The sequence below is a fragment of the Pleurodeles waltl genome, chromosome 8 (assembly GCF_031143425.1).
Source record: "Pleurodeles waltl isolate 20211129_DDA chromosome 8, aPleWal1.hap1.20221129, whole genome shotgun sequence".
In the NCBI taxonomy this organism is placed as follows: domain Eukaryota; kingdom Metazoa; phylum Chordata; class Amphibia; order Caudata; family Salamandridae; genus Pleurodeles; species Pleurodeles waltl.
This window is the reverse complement of record NC_090447.1, coordinates 183,392,401-183,410,098: the sequence shown is the minus strand read 5'-3', so window position 1 is coordinate 183,410,098 and position 17,698 is coordinate 183,392,401. Positions and strand designations below refer to the sequence as shown.

Below are 17,698 nucleotides of genomic sequence, written 5' to 3'. Positions count from 1 at the left end.
GCGACCTGTTGGTGTGGTTCTGGTCAGTGCCCAGTAATTGCCTTAACTCCCTGAGATTGGCTTCATAAGTCATTGTTAACCCTTTGTTTGCTGAAAATTGTTTTTCCTTCATTGGATAACATTGAGAGATCTCTGAAAATTGCACTATTTCTGAAACTGCTAAGTGTTCATGCTTAAAAGTCTACTTACCTGATTATGAAGTTCTTGGGTTTGAAACATATATAAAAATAATTATTTTTCTAAATTGGTCCCAGATTTATTCTTTGAGTGTGTGTCTTATTTATTGCCTCTGTGAGTCTTCTGATCTCCTTGCACAAGTTAGGGACCGTGACAATAAGGTCAGCAAGGTGTGCCTCAGACACTCCCAAAAATCATGAAAAACAACATTCAACCCAACACCCATACCCCGGGACAGGTAGGCAATGATCCCCCATCCAAACTCTCATTCAAAACTCAAACACATGTAGGCGAGGCCACAAGTACTAACTATAGGAGGGGTGTTGCTGTTCGGATGCCCATGTTAGGCTCCCCACCACCCAGCACTGTATGAGAAGTGGAGATCCATGGCCTGGGGATTCAACATGTGTTTGCAATGGCCTTCAAAACTCTCCTGGTAAAGTTACCCCAAAGAACAGAACAGTACAATACCAACAAACCAGCCGCTCTAGAGAAGATCATCGGCAGTCCCTGGAGTACATTACAGGGAGGTCCATTTCTGAGGTCTCAGGCGAAGAGAATCCAGGATCCAAGCCTGAGACAAGGGTGCCATCGCCACCCACCGTGGGTGAGGGACTCATCCCGCTCTTACTTTTTGTCATCACCAGCTCCACCACTTGTTGTCGTCCCTGCTGGGCTCTACTATGGAGGGGACCACTCTGCTTCCGGTCCTCTGCTTTGACCTGAGCCTCTTAGGTTTCCTTTGAGGTGATCTCTCTGCTGGTCAAGCCAATCCCAGGCTGCCTGTGGAGTTTGGAAGACCTGCATGCCACTCAGGGTCGATACTTGCAGTCTGGCGGGAAACATCATGGCGTACGGAATCACGCCGCTTTACTTCTAAGAAGGCAGATTGCTGTTTTTGGGCATCCCTGGTAAAGTCTGGGAAGACCATGGCTTTCCTGTTGTCCACTTTTCGGTCCCCCTTCAACCTGGCTTGGGCTAAGATGTGGTCCTGGTCTTTATAGTGTAATAGTCTGGCCACCACTGGTGGCTGCCGCACCCCAGAGGGTGGAGTGTGCTCTGGGATCCTACGTGCTCGCTCCAGCACATAAAAATGGGGAGATTCTCTCTGGTGCCACCTCCTTCCATAGCCTACATTTCAGGTAGCTCAGTATGTGGCACCCGTTCAGGTAGCCCAATCACTCGAGTGTTGTTATGATGCAACCTTTTTTCTGTATCTTCCGCTCTAGCCTCTAATATCCTAACTCTGGCCTTCATATCTTCAAAATTCTCCTTCATGGTTGACAATGTCGGAGGGTCCTCTGCTAGTTCTCTTTGTGCTGTCATAACTCGTTCTACCAGCCATCTGTATTCATCTTCCATGATCCCAATATCAACCACTACAGTATTAATTTTCCTTTACAGGATCTCTCTAGAGGCCATTGTGGCTTGGAGGATATCATGAAGACTGGTGCCGCCAGAGGGCTCAGTTTGGGAAGCAATTACCCCTTCACCCTTGAGGAAATCCCCAGATTCTCCTGGTGTCAGCTCCCAATGTCCACATCTAAATAGGCCGCCCTAGTGTGGCTGCACCTGTGGCATGAACCGATATTGAATCTGGGGTTGCCAGAGTGCCCCCTTCCCCTCAGCTCTCTTCAGAGCAATGCTGCAGAGTTCCAAGGCCCTGGGCTCAGCGCTCTAGCTGCGTCACACAGGGGGGTGGTGTCTGACCTGCTCCTCAGTCCGAGGTTCTCTTCTGGAGATACAAGAGCTCACCTCACCGTACTCTGGGTGCTAGGAAGATTTCGCCTCTCTGGCTGCCTCTGGGTTCTTCAGGGCAGTTGTCACCGCAATGCCTCACTCTCAGTGCAGGTCTCCATGGAGGTATCTGATCAGCTTCTCTGGATCCTGAGATCCAGGTTGGGGTGGGTCTAGGCGTGTTCTTAGTGCAAGTTGCTGACTGTCGATACGCAGCGGATGGCCGCCATCTTGGGAGAGGGACTGCGCAGCCAAACCTCTTCATTATTGCTGCCACTGTTCGTCTCGCTACTTGCCAGTCAGCGCCACCAGATGCATTCAGAAGTAGAGGGGGTGTTTATTGCATGACTGGGACCCCCGCAGCTAGGATATTAGTACTGGATGGGGTTTGCCTGGCAGGAGCTCTGGTAATGGCACCCTACTCCTTTGGTGCCCGGCCCATGCCCCTGTATACATTTAGCATGTTACTAACTTATTTCAAATATTCAGCCATGATTACCACACAGTGGTCTTTCTAAATTTGGCACAATTAATGTTTCCATCCATTGATTTAGGTGATAGGTAATTAGGTTATTACAGCATACATAAAATATTTAAATGAATTAATAAACACCAAGCTATAAATGTCTTGCAAAATAGTAAGGAAGACCACAGATTGCTGCAGAGCCCTTTGCACACCAAAAGTGTGTGATATTTTCACAATCACGTTTCTTCCACAGTTATACAGTACATGATTGTAGCCTCCTCCTTTGATGCAAAAGTACATTTGTAAGGTTGGCCTTTCCATTTTAAGGGAAGATATGTGAAAATGCCCATTTATATGGATTTAAATAAATGATAACGTGTTCCAGTGTTAACATTCTCGTGTAGTCTTACATTATGTGCACAGAAATTACATGATTTGTCCAGAATAACACTATGTTGTTGCAAGTGCTGAAATACAAACCCAAGTCCCCAGGTTCGAAAGTCTGTAGGTCTTGCCAGTATGCCACAGCTCCTCCCTACCAATATATTCATGGGAGTATTTCTCTTTGTATAAAATAATATTCAGCTCTATTGTTCCTCTCTGTCATTTGCTTTACATCTAGTTTTCTTAGGCCTAGATTTTTATATCCCAAAGTATATTTGTGCATGAAGTAATCATTTGTTAAACCATTTAATTACAGATAGAAGATACAAGCCTATTGATATATTTGCAATTGGATTTGAGGAAATGGTGGAATTAAATGCAGGCAACATTGTGAATGCAAGGCAAGTGGTACAAATGTATATTTCTACACTATCAAACAATGCTTTATTTAATCATTTCAACTGTTTTAATTGAAACTTTTTCATAACAAACACATATTTGAGGGCTAGACATATGTATCTGGTGGAAGGTTCATGAGTTTAGTGCGGCCTATTTTGCCCTCTGTTTGGGTGAGGGACAATGGAGGAACTTGACACTCAGTTTACCAATCTATGGCAATAACCACGATATGATCCTGCAGTAGTTCGCCATTTCCTCTTGCTCAGCACTTTGTCAGAGTTATAGACACTTGCCTCCTGGATAAAAATGGAGGCCGAGGAACAGTTTGGTTCTATTTGTCCCTTACTAATGTAAACTTTCCATTGGCTTTGCTGTTAAAAACTCTGCACATTTTTTTATTTCCGTTTTGTGCACATTGTTGTTGTTTAGGGTCTGATTCATTTTGTAAGCTTCTTCAAACAGAAATGAGAGGAGACATAGGAGAGCATGTATTACAGTCTGTGCATTCAGTGCAGCAGCTTAGGTGCAGGATACATGGTTTTGCTATCTTGCAATTGGAGGGACCTGTCCACCTTGTGTGCTTGCGACCAAGTCACCTTTAAAGAATATATTAGAACCAATAATGAGTCTTTCTGACTGATAATTTATTCAAACAGCGTTTGAGGATTATGGACAAACTGAGTAATCTGATGGCATGCGGAATCCTCTTTCTTTCCTTCCCAGGTGCTGTGCCAGTTTCACTTAATGCCAAGTGACGAGCATTATCCCTACAACAGTTGGCTCAGGCCTAAAGTGGAAGTTCTCACAACTGTATTTAATTTTACTTTTAGAAACTGTTGTTGTGCCAGCAGAGTGAAATCAGACAACTGTAAGCTCCTCTTTCTAGAAACCAATGTTAGATCCTAAGGATTTTAACAGCTTCCATTTCATCTTCATTTTGCCTTACACAGCCAAATTACTAGAAAAGGCTGTGGTGTTACAGCTATAGAAATTTGTGGAAGAGACCTGTCTACCAGACTATCACTAAGAAGGGCTCAAAGTTGGAAAAAGAAGTGAGTTGGTAGTACTCTCAGTCCTGAATGATATGCATGGGGAGTTAGATTCTGGTGGTATTGAGGTTTTCCTGTTACTGGACCTGCCAGCAGCATTGAACACCATTGACCACACATCCGACTAGATAGCCTCAGGCTTAAAAACCTATAGACTATTTCAATTAGCAAAATGACACCAGAACAACACAAATCCAGTGTTAGAAACCTGAGATGTTTTAAAGTTTTGAAAATAGCACCAAAAAACAATAAACTCCAAACCCGGTCAAATGTTGTGTTTGACCTGAACAAATGTAAGCTTTAAGACTTAAAGCGATGGAGCTCAGTCAGAAACAGGGGCCAATGCCAACGGAAAAGTTAGCTTCCAACACTTTTCAGACCTTGTCACACCAATTGCAAGAAAAAGCTCCATTCGGAAGAGCCTCACAAGGATTGTATATATTGCCTTCATCCATCCCACAAGGTGAAAGACTGCAAGATTTGCAGACCTTTTTCTGCAAAAACCCTCAAAGACTGTGAGGGAAGACTTTTATTATGGCTACAAAACTTTAAATCCAAGCCTATTTTACTTTCCGAGGAGGAAAGTAGTGAGCGTAGGAAAGTAGCATCTTTCTGGCATAGTTACCCCCAACTTTTTGCTTGGTGTCAGTGTTTTTAGACTGTAGTACACTGGGATTCTGCTAACCAGAACCCCAATGCCAGTGCTCGCTCACCTAAATTTAGTTGTAAGGTTACTTTTACACCCGACAATTGGCATGTTTCACCCATGTAAGTCCTTAATATATGGTACTGAGGTACCCAGGGCATTGGTACATCAGTGGTCCCTCATGGGCTGCAGCATATATTGTGCCACCCATGGGGGCCCTTGCAAACTGTGACTGCAGGCCTGGCATTACCGCCTGCGTGAAATAGTGAATGCACCTTTCACTTCAGATGTAAGGGTTCCCTTATATCATAGTCACTGCACTTGGACCCTGTAAGTCACCCCTGTGGAAGGCCCTTTAGCCCCAGGACAGGGTGCATGGTTCTAAGTGTGTGGACACCCCTGTACGAGCAGAGGTGCCCATACAAACCCTCAGACTCCATTCCCTAGGCTTTGTAAGTGTGGGGAAGCCATCTTAAGGTATGTAGTGGACTCTGGTCCTAAGTGATCCAACTACGTAATGGCTTCACTGAATATATGCATGTTTGGTATCAAACATGTTGGAATCATGCAACTACACTAATTCCAAAACTAGTTGCATGATACCATGTACTCTGGTGCTTCCCAAGGGGATCCCCCATGCCAGCCTGTGCTGCTGTCCACCCCAGACACTATTCTGCCACCCGGCTGCTGAGCCTAACTCACCCAGGGGAAGGCAGAACAACCAAGGGTGTAGTTCTGTTCACCTTGGGTACTGCAGTGGACTCTGGCCTAGTCACAGAAGCCACTGAGGCTGTCCTGATATCAGAGGGTGGCATTGACCTTGCCACTCAAGCTGTCTGGTCTCCTAATATAAGGAAATACAGGCAGCATCCCTTCATTAATGGTATTGGGGAAGGGGCTTACAGGGACATAAGTGCAGGGGTTGCATGGTGACTGAAACACTGGTTTCACATGAGCTAATTCTGCTTGGGCACAATTACCAAGTGGCCAACGCTGATAATATCACTAAGTGCCACCCTTGGCACTTGTTTATTTTAGCTGAGAAGGGGGGGGGGGAGTTACTGGCCATAAGAAAGTGTTAGTGTCCTCAAGTATTCCTGTAGAGTGTTTTATGGGCAATGATTTGGAGACTTCAGCCTGGGCTGAAGTGAAGTTACAGGCCCATGCAACAATGCTGGGCATCACTGAGAGTATGTTTGTGGCAACTAGGGCACAGGTCAGTAAACAGGGAGAACAAGGAGCACTGAAGCCTGAAACAAATACCAAGGCAGCACCCAAAAAGAGAGGTAGGGAGGCTAAAAAGTTACCCTCTACCAAGACATCATGTGAGTATCAGTCTCCTCATAGAGATGATCTCGCCCCTTGTGAGGGACCTGCACCAAAGGAGCCTGGGTCTGATATGGCAGAGTTCTTGGGTGCAGGGGGACCCTCCAGGGATGAACTGAGTTTTGAGCAGAACCCCCGCCCCCCTCTCTTGAAAGGCTAAGACAGAAAGCTGCTGCAAAAGAGGCAAGGGATGTCAGTGGACCCCACAGGATCTACTGGGAGAATGGTCTCCTTTATTCTGAGGCTAGACACCCCAAACTTGGTGCTACCAGGAAGTTGGTCATACCTCAGGTGTTTAGGGAGTTCTTATTGACCCTGGTACATGACATTCCCCTTGCAGGACATCTTGGGCAAAGCAAGACTTGGGACCGACTTGTCCCACGCTTTCACTGGCCCCACATATCTGAAGACACCAAGGAGTTTTGTCGCTCCTGTGTCACCTGCTAAGCCAGTGGCAAGTCAGATGGTACTTCAAAGGCCCCCTTAATCCCACTACCAGTGGTTGGGGTTCCCTTAGAAAGGGTAGGGATTGACATTGTTGGGGCCCTTGACACTCCTAAAGCCCCTGGGAACAGATGTATTCTGGTGGTGGTGGACCATGCCACCAAGTACCCAGAACCTATTCCCCTTGGAACCACAACAGCTCCTATAGTGGTCAAGGCCCTGCTGAGAATCCTTTTCAGGGTGGGCTTACCTAAGGAGGTAGTATCAGACAGAGGTGCAAACTTCATGTCTGGATACCTCAAAGCAATGTGGAAGGAGTGTGGTGTAACATACAAATTCACCATTCCTTATCATCCACAAGGAAATAGGTTGGTTGAAATATTCAACAAAACCCTGAAAGGTATGATCATGGGACTCTCTGAAAAACTCAGGAGGAGATGGGATGTCTACTACCTTGCCTTATTTGTGTCTACAGAGAGGTTCCACAGAAGGGAGTGGGTTACAACCTATTTGACCTTCTGTTTGGACATCCAGGTTTGTCTTGTGAAGGAGGGATGGGAGCAACCTCTCAAACCCCCCAAACAGGACATTGTGGACTAAGTACTACACCTATGGTCACTTATGGCCGAATATATAAAGAAGGCCACTAAAAACTTTGAGGCCAGCCAAGAACTGCCAAAGCAATGTCATGACCAATAGGTTGTGCTGACTGTTTACCAGCTAGGGCAGAAAGTGTGGGTTTTGCAGCCTGTGGCCCCAAGAGCACTCCAGGGCACGTGGAGTGGCCCCCATTTACTTGTGGAGAAGAAAGGTGAGGTCACCTATTTGGTTGACCTGGGCGCTTCATGTGAACCACCTAAAACCTTATTTTGATGGGGCTGACACGCGCTTGCTCATGGCCAATGATGAAGGGCAGGAAGAAGAGAGTGACCCTCCCCATCACCTTCTCTCCCACAACCCTTTTGATGGTTCAGTGAATGGGGTAGTCTTTTCTGAATGCCTCTCTAAACAGCAACAAGCTGACTGCAGAAAAGTTCTCAGTCAGTTTTCAGAACTCTTTTCCCTGACACCCAGTCAACCTGGTGTGGTCACAGGTGATAGTCTGTCTGTTAAGAATAAAATCTACAGGCAACCTGAGCATTTCAGAGATTGCATCAGGACAGAAGTCCAAAAGTTGCTGGAGTTGGGGGTTATTGAGCCTTCAGACAGCTCATGGGCTAGTCGTGTTGTACATGTGCCCCAGCCTCATTCCCAGGGCAGAAAGAAAAATATGGCGTTTTATGTTGACTAAAGAGGCCTCAATGCAGTCACTAAGGCTGATGCTCATCCTATCCCAAGGGAAGATGAGTTGATTGATACTCTGGCTGCCTGCAGCCAAGTATTTCAGCACTTTTGACTTGACTGCAGGCTATTGGCAGGTCAAATTAACTGATGCTGCTAAACCTAAAACAGCATTTTCCACTCCTGGTGGGCATTACCACTTTACTGTGGTGCCCTTGGTTTGAACAATGTGCCGGCCACATTCTAGAGGGTGGTGTATCAAGTTCTGGCAGGCCTGAAAGACTTTAGTGCAGCGTATTTAGATGATATTGCTGTCTTTAGCTCCACCTGGCAGGATCACCTGGTCCACCTCAGGGGTGTACTTGAGGCATGGAGAAATGCAGGCCTCACTAGTACGGCTACCAAATGCCAGATAGGGCAGAGCAAAGTTGTTTACATGGGCCACCTGGTAGGTGGAGGCCAAGTTCAACCCTTACAGAGCAACATCCAAATCTTAATGGATTGGGTTGGTCCAACTACTCAGACTCAGGTCAGAGCTTTTCTGGTCCTGACTGGGTATTACAGGAGATTTGTAAAAGGGTATTGCGCCATTGGTGCCCTCCTGGAATGATCTAACCTCCGAGAAGATGCCTAAAAAGGTACAATAGTCAGTTAGCTGTCAAGAGGCCTTTGATGCCCTGAAAATGGCCATGCGCTCCGCTCCAGTTCTTAAAAGCCCTGACTGCTCCAAACAATCAGTTGTTCCGACAGATGCTTCAGAAATATGATTTGGAGCAGTACTATCTCAACTTAATGAAGAGGGCCAGGGTCAACCAGTAACAGGTTGACCCCAGAGAAATGTTGGTCAGCTATGGAGAGGGCGGCCTTTGCTGTGGATTGGGCCCTGAAGAAGTTGAGGCCATACCTGTTTGACACTCACTTCATTGTTCAGACAGACCACAAGCCCCTCTCGTGGCTTAAACAGATGAAGGGTGAAAATCCAAAACTTTTGAGGGGGCCCGTCTCCATTCATGGGATGGACTTTCCAGTGGAACATAGACCCGGGTGTAACCATGCCAACGCAGATGGACTTTCCAGACATTTCGACTTAGAAAATGAAGACTCACCTGGGTAAGGCTAGTCTTATCCTCTTTCGTCTGGAAGGGGGTTTTGTAGAAAAGTAGCATCTTTCTAGGATAGTTACCCCCCACTTTGTAACTGGTGTCAGTGTGTTTAGACTCCAGTACATGGGGATCCTGCTTACCAGTACCTCAGTGCCATTGCTCTCTATCCTAAATTTAGGTGTAAGGTAAGGTTTACACCCCACAATGGGTATAAGGGTGCACCCATGTGAGTCTCTATTATATGGTACTTAGGTACCCAGGGCATTTGGGGTCCCATGCAAACTGTGACTGCAGGCCTACCATCACAGCCTGTGTGAAATGGTGCATGCACCTTTACTCCAGATATAAGGTTAGCCTTATATCATATCATAGCCTGTATTTCACCCTTAAGCAAGGGCATTTAGCCGAAGGACAGGGTGCATGGTTCTAAGTGTGGGGACAGTCCTGCACGAGCAGAGGTGCCCCTACAAACCCCAGACTCCATTCCCTGGGCTTTGTAAGTGCAGGGAAGCCTTTGTAAGGTATGTGGTGGACACTGATTGACACGAGTGGTCCAGTTACATAATGACTTCACCAAACATAGGCATTTTTGGTATCAAACATGTTGGAATAATGCAACTACACCAATTCCAGTACTAGTTGCATGATACGATGTACTTTGGGTGTTCCCAAGGGGATCCCCCATGTCGGCCTGTACAGCCTTGCAGAGTCTGCATGCCAGCCTGTGCTGCTGTCCACCCCAGACACTGTTCTGCCCTCCTCCTGCTGCTGAACCTAACTTGGGCAAAGGGTGGCAAAACAAAGGATTTCCTGTAGGATAGAGGTGCAACCACCTCTTCTTTATAAATAGGTGTCTCTAGGCTGGGGTGGGAGTCTGCACCACCAGTCTGCTTTGAGGGGCACATTTGGTGTCCTCCTTGCATAAACTGGTTTGCACCAGTTCAGGAACTCCAGGTTCCTGCTCTGGTGCGAAACCGCACAAAGGACAGGGGTATGACCACCCTCCTGGCCATCTCCTCCGCTAGGGAGATGCACAGAGCTCTGCCAGATGGCCACTTGATTCTGCCATCTTGAAAACAAGATGTGCAGAGGCGTCTGGGAACATCTGACTGGTTATTCCAGGTGGGTGACATCCCTGACCCCTTCTGATAGGTGGGCCACTGCAGATAGTGTCCAACCCCCTTTTTATTGTTACTTAAGGGGTCCCCTGGGGGTGGATCCCCAGATTTGTCTGCAAGACTTCAGTAACCGTCTGCAGGTCTCCTCTGCAAAACACTTCTGCTACTTGGACACCGGAACCGCTGCTGCCCTTCAGGAACCAAGAGCAAACTTGTAACCAGTGGAAAGGCTCCTGTTGCAACTTTGTTTCTTCTTTCTGCAAAGACTTCTGAAACCCTGTGGACGTGCATCCTCCAGAGTCACTGGAGCTCTGCCTGCACTTAGGAAGGCAAGAAAGAATCTCCCTTGGAGTGAAGGAGTCACTCCCCTTCATCCGCAGGCACCTCAACGACGAGTTTGTGGATCCTACTCTTTCACAGACTTTCCAAGGTTCCGCAACACAGGTAGTGGTTCTGTGGCTCTCCAGAGGTCTGACCTATCTTCCTTGCAACTAGGAAGTTTGTGGTCCCTCGCTGGAGCGGCTTGACTGGCACCCCTATGCACAGGGTCTGCTTGTTGTTGCCAAGGCTTGTTGGCTCTTCAGTCCGAAGACCTCCTATGTCCAAGAAGCCCCAGCCTCCAGCACTCTCCAGGTCTTAGAACAACGGCCACCCTGCAACACTTGTGATGTGGGCATCCCTCTTTGCTGTGCTGCTGATGCCTCCCTGTTACTCTCTTTACCTGCTGCCAGAGGGCCCTGCTGGGGGAGCTCCATCAATTTCTGCTCGCTTTCCTCTCTGCTGAGGGCTGGCTCTACTACTTGCCGAGGTTGGGTCACCTGGACCTTGCTGGTTCCCATAACTCCTGTAAACTCCGCACAACACCTCTTGCATTTGTCAAGGCTTGTTGGTCCTGCTGACCCCTTCTGCAATCTGATGACTGGCATGGGACAGCTCATGGACAACTCCTGGGATCATCCTGTATTGCCTGAACTCCACAGCTGCACTTCTTTGTCTACCATCCTTCAGGAAGCATCACCCAAGAGTGGTGGGCATTGCTCCTCCTCACAGCCTGGGCACCACTGGGTGGTTTGGACTCTGTCCCCTCTCTCCTTAGTCCTCTTCCTCTGGAATCCATGCCTGGATCCACCAAGCTGGTCCATGGGTCACAACAGCAGCTGAACATCCGAGGTCCCCATTACTTCAGCAGGAGGTTCCTACATGACTTCACCCCTATGAACCTGGGCTCCCTGATGTAGGTACTCCACTCTTCGGAGTACCCAGGGATGGAAACACTATCCAACCTCCCTTGTCCCTTATGGGTTTCCTCAGGGTCCTCTGGGAAGGGTCCTATAACGTGAAAACTCCAGCTGCGACTTCCCCATGCTATCCTATGGACACTAACCCAAGATTTCTACTCTGGACACGAGCGCCTGAGAACTCCTACCTATTTACCTTTGGGATATTAGTATTTCCCAAGTCCTAAGGGTCCTTTGGTGGTAGTGTGGGTTGGGTGTGGTTTTTGAATTCCATTTTTTGTTAGTATATGGTTTGACCTCCCATAGGTGCTCATGTTATTTTGTGCTTTTACTTACCTGTTACTAGGTTGTTTTTATTTTTGTATGACCATATATCCAGTTAGAAGATATACCGAAGTTAATTCTAAAGTGTGTGTTATAATAAATATTGCATGTTTTTCTAACACCTGTGCAGTTCTTTCTTGTGTGTACTTGACTGACTGACGTGTGGTATTTGCAACCTGCTTTACACCCTCCTGTATAAGCCTGACCTGGTCTCCACAGCTACCACCATGCGAGCTCTGGTTATCAAGAGCCTCCTATACAATCACTAAGGGTTACCTGGACTCAGTACACGGTGCCTCACCTATAGATGTACACCATATACTGAGCCACCCTCCTATAGTGAGTGTTCATCTCCTCACAGACTTCTATGAAGAGCGAAACATCTCACCGTGAGTCCTCTCAACAAAGTAAAAAAGCCTTTAAAAAGCCCCATCATGATCCTATGAAAGGCACTTCCCTTCAAGAGAAACAAAAAGGGCTTCCTCATACTCTGAATCTGCGTCCTCAACTTCTTCTATAGCCATTTCTATAAAGACTGGATCTTTACCTGAACCTTCCTGAAAAAAGTCCAAATTGCCTACAGAGGTTGACGGCATCAAAGACATCAAAACCATTGTCGACGAAAGTCAGACGTGACAGAACCCTGACAACTCCTTAACCGTCATCATCCATCCCTTTGTCGACGACATTGACAGTGGTTTCTGCGAAGACTACCTAGTCAGCGATGAGCACACCGTTGACAACAACCATTGCGTCAACGACAGCAGTAACTCCGACGAAGAGTGTACTTAGAACATCGATCGCATCGGCGTCAGTACCACTGTCCACCGAAGATGACCCCTCAACAACGGCGCAGCCTTTTGAAAAGACCTCCTCGTTGTTGGCAACGTCAAAACACAAGAGCTCATTGAAGGGACCTGCGTTCTGCTTGCAAAGTCCTTAGGCAGTGTACATTATATTATATGTGAGGGCATATATGCATGAGCACGTATGCCCTTGCTATGCCTGCAAGTGCACAGGGAAGCCATTTTAAATGCATGTGCTGGGTACTGGTCACTACAAGTTTCCCAGCTATATGATAGCTTCTCTGAACCCTGAGATGTTTGGTATCAAGCATCTCCGAATAATAAACCCTCACTTATTCCAGTGATGGATTTATTAAGAAATATACACAGCGGGCACCTTAGAGTAGAGGTGCCCCTGAAAACCGACCACCTCCTAGAGTGGACACTGACTGGTCAAAACCAGTACTGCCACCTTAGTCAGAGCTATGGGTCCCTGAGGTGAGAGACAACTCTCTCAAGGGCTCAGAACAAAGGCCTTCTCTGGGCAGAGGTGTGACCTCCTCTCCCAGGCAGGATGGACATTCCAGGGCGGGGATCTTTATAGGTCTTGCTGCCTTTGTAATGAGACCCAGGTCCCTCCAGATAGAGGAGATGACAAACCATCCCCGTCCTGACCCCACTTTTGGCAGCAGCAGAGGCAGGAAAATGTGTTTAATTATTAGAAGTGCCCATTTCATTCCAGTCCTACCTTTAAGGTGGACGAGCTGAAGTGGACACTACTTTTTACATTCCTCCATCTTGTGTGGAAGGAATTAGGCCACTAGAGATAGGGTTATGCCCACTTCCCAACAGAAGTGACCAAATGAAGGGTGTAGTCACCCTCAAGGTGTTCAGCCTATTGTCTGCCGCCTAGCCCTCCCTGTAACGCCCAATTGAGTATTTAGGTGGCACCCCTGTACCCTAGTATCGGATTCCTGACAACCTTTGAAGGGCTGGACACTACAGAGTAGCACCAGCAGAGAAGACTACAGACACCGGCTGACTTAGCCCCAGCCTTACTGGCCTGTCTGCAGCCTTCAATGATCCTGCATCAAAAGACGGCTTATCCTCCAGCCCAGGAACCTCCAAAGCTTTGAGAGGACTGCCTGCCTTCGACAAAGATCAAGATCTCCCAAAAATAGTAGACCTGTTCAAGAAGAAACCAACAAAAAAATAAAAAAGAACTCTGCCCTGAGGAACCGCAAAACCGCCTCTGGACCCACCTCTGCACTCCTGTGGCCTGAGTCCAAGTGGCCCACCGGCCCTGTGAAGGTTCCCCAGCAATTCTGAGACCTCTGGGCTGACCCGTGGTGTGCTGTGCCTCAAAACCTGCAGCCTCAGACCGAAGACTTCCCCTAACCGCAACCTGCCTGGTGAGCTATCCTGAGACCAAAAGATACCCCTGCACCCGGAACCCCTGGACCTTGATGAGCTGTATCGTCAGTGTCCCTGCGTCCCCTAGCATCAGATCTTACCTGGGCAGCTGTGGGTTGTCTTCCTTCAACCTCCTGCCCCGAGCCTGCAGCCATTTTTAAATAGTGACCTCCCCCTATGACTTGCCTTGGGCGCCTTGCTTTGGGCGCCCAATGCTGTGTTGCCACTCTGTACCTGGCCTCCCCGTGTCGCTGAGAGTGTAAGTTTGTTGCTGCCTTGTGGCCCACCCTGTGCTTACCTCAATCCCAGGAGATCCACCACTGACACTGCTTTACTCATCTGTGAGCAGCACATCTTTAGTTACCCCTGGTCTCTGTTGGTTAACATTGGGCACCCAACAATGTGTTGGCACTCTGCACTTGGCCGCGCTGTGCCACTGAGGGTGTAAGTTTTGTGCTGCCTTGTGGCCCCCTTGGAGCCCCCTCCTCAACCCCAGGAGATCGACCCCTGACACCACTTTACTCACCCATGAGTAGCACACCTTCTTTCACCCCCGTCTCTTTTGCTTAACATGGGGCACCCAACTCTGAATTTGACCTCTGCACCCAGCCACCCCTGTGCTTCTGTGGGTTCACTCTTGGTGCTGATTTGAACCTTGCCTGGTGTTGACTTAAAGCCCCGAAGGCTGGATTTGTAAGCTGTGTGCTTACCTGCAAAGCAGCACTCTTGTTTTCCTCCCATAGGTTAACATTGCTGAACTGAAAAATTGCAGTATTGATTTTTTAAACTGCAAAGTTTTTATGCTTGAAAATCTACTTACCTGATTACAAAGCTCTTGGGTTTGAAACATATATAATGAAAAATTATATTTTTCTAAATTGGTGTCAGATTTATTCTTTTTGAGTGTGTCTCATTTATTGTGTATGTGAGTACAACAAATGCTTAGCACTACCCTCTGATAAGCCTAACTGCTTGCCCACACTTCCACAAAATAGAGCATTAGTCCGATCTACTTTTTTCTCTGCATACCAATTGGGGGGTCCACCGGTCTCTCTGCACATTTTAGTGCACTACATAGAGAGCCAGCTTCCTACAGCCATCAATATTATTGCCCACACAGTCAACGACTTCGTCGACAACAGTTTTGCCATCTTCCCACTGTATACATCTTCCACATCACCTTCTGATGTATCTGCACTAATTCACAGCCATTTCCTGGGTATTCAAGACTCCGACGATGATCAAGGAATGTTTGGTGCAGCTCAAAGCCCCTCTGAATTGCATGTTAAGTATCAGGATGAACACGAGGAACAAGAGTATTATGAACATGTTTATCAAACTCATCAATATGCAAAACAGTATCATCCTTATGTGCCTCCTCCTCCACCAGCACCACCAGACATGGTTCAGGTGTGGGCTACCTTCGTGCAAGATCTGCAAGGCATGTCTAAGCACTATTACAATTGCTTCCCAAAAATAGTTGAAGCGTGTCAATCACCTGCAGAAGTAGCCACGCCTGCACCTAAATATCCAGAACATCTGCCTCCACCTCCTACCACAAGAATGACTCTGCAATCCTATATCTTGCCATGCCTCCTCGAGCCGATCTTTCCTCTACCGATGATAATGATGATGACGATGATGTTGGCGAAGATGGAGACAGGGAAGAAGGTGAAATCACAGACAATCATACCATCACCAATGAGTGGGATGATTACCTTATCCCTCCACCTTCTCCTCTGCTGCTACAACTAGTAGATTCTCCGTCGGGAGATATTGGAGGTTTTCATATGCTAATTACTATTAAACAGACTAACTCTTTTTTTTATATGACTTTAAAGATCAATCCAAGGAACAGTCAGAGCAATACCGATTGTAGACTACGTATGGCTAGAAGGAGTTAAAATCATGAAAACGCCAGTGACCGTCACTACCGTTCTTCCCAGAATTGACAGAAAAAATACAAAGCACCAGATGATTCACCAGCCTGCTTAATTGGACATTGAAGACCTGATTCAGTCATTGCTTAGGCTGCACAGCTCAGATCAAAAGTCCTTCCACACCTATCACTACTCCGACTGATAAGAAGGGTAGGCGACTGGGCAATATTGGTAAAAGATTTACAAGCATGTCAGGTACCACTGCCCGAACCACAAACTCTCTGGCCATTCTAGGACAATATGATCGCCAAATGTTGTCCGACATTGCCACATAGTTGGATTTCCTGCCAGATGGCACGAAAACCGAGGGTGTACACATCTTACAGGAAGGTGAAAAAGCAGCATCTGAGATTGACTGTGCAATGGATATAGCTTCCATAGACTTCTGGCAATTGGTGGGATATGCTGTTCTGTGGCACCAGTGTTGGCTTAAGGCTACATCTTTCCACCCAGGTGTGCAGACAAAAATACTTGATATGCCTTTCAACAGTAATTCCTTATTTATGAAACACGTCCATGATGCTCTGCAGGCCATAAAGACGGACACGGAGACAGCTCGATCTCTTGTAACTCTCCAGTTCTGTAAAACACCTTTTCGTGGCATTTATGGCCACGGATTTTATTCATACCATGGAGGATATCCGAGATACCGACCACAATCCTATCAGCAGCCCCTTCGGCTGCTTATCAACATCAGCCATATAGAGCGTTACTGTAAGCAGCATATGCTAAACAGCAACCAAGAAGGAGACAGGCTATTTACACCAGAGACATCACCAGAAAATGATGACGACCTCAATGTGCCAGCTACAACCCCTGTTTTTTTCCCTCCGGTGACAGAATTTCCCAGTACCTACATCACTGGACCAAGACAACTATGGACAAATGGGTCCTAGACCTCATCGAACTTGGCCACATCTTGGAGTTTACTCAAATTCCACCTCGGTCTCCACCAACAAAATGTGTCCCTTCTCACCTTCATCTTCTTCAGAAGGAAGTGTTAGCCATGTTTGTAGGAAAGTACCCTCTTTTTGGCATTGTTACATGGTTACCCCACTTTAATGCCTGCTGTCAGTGTCTTTTGACTGTGTTCACTGGGATTCTGCTAACCAGGACCCCAATGACTATGCTCTCTCCCTCTAACCTTGGTTGTCCCTGACTTAGTACACCCCACAATTGGTATACTGGTGCCCCATATAAGTCCCTAATATACGGTACCCAGGGCATTGGGGCACCAGGGGTTCCCCATGGGCTGCAGCATGTATTATGCCACCTGTGGGAGCCCAAGCAAAATGTGTCTGCAGGCCTGTCATTGCAGCCTACGTGAAAAGGTGCTTGCACCCTTTCACTACAGGTCACTGCACAAGGTCACTGTAAGTCACTATGGCAGGACCTTCTAGCCCAGAGGGCAGGATGCAAGTACCTGTGTGTGAGGGGACCCCCACGAACTCCAGCTATATTTTCCCCATGTATTGGAGATTGGTCACTACCTATGTCTAGCTACATAATGGTAACTCCTAACCTAGGCATGGTTGGTATCAAACATGTCGGAATCATACCCCAATACTGTTGCCAGCATTTTTTGTATGATTCCATGCACTCTGGGAGCTCCTTAGAGGAACTCCAGCTTTGCTCCTACCAGTTTTCAGGGTTTTCCCGGTCAACCCACGCTGCTGCCATCCTACAGACAGGTTTCTGCCCTCCTGCTGCTCAAGCCCAGGAAGGCAGAACAAATGATTTACTTTGGGAGATGGAGGCAACACCCTCTTCCTTTGGAAATAGGTGTTACATGGTTTGGGAGGGGTAGCCTCCCCAAGCCACTGGTATGCTTTGAAGGGCACTTTTGGTGCTGTCCTAGCATAAACTGG

General features: G+C 47.3%; 1 protein-coding gene across 8 annotated transcripts in view; it reads left to right on the top strand.

Moving 5' to 3' along the window:
• Positions 1-17,698, top strand: part of SYNJ1 (synaptojanin 1) — a 767,318-nt gene that overhangs the window by 257,845 nt on the left and 491,775 nt on the right. For all 8 annotated transcript variants that reach the window (XM_069204034.1, XM_069204040.1, XM_069204035.1 and 5 more), the window contains one exon: positions 3,081-3,165. In XM_069204034.1, the coding sequence (XP_069060135.1) occupies positions 3,081-3,165 (85 nt within the window). The remainder of the gene's footprint in view (positions 1-3,080; positions 3,166-17,698) is intronic.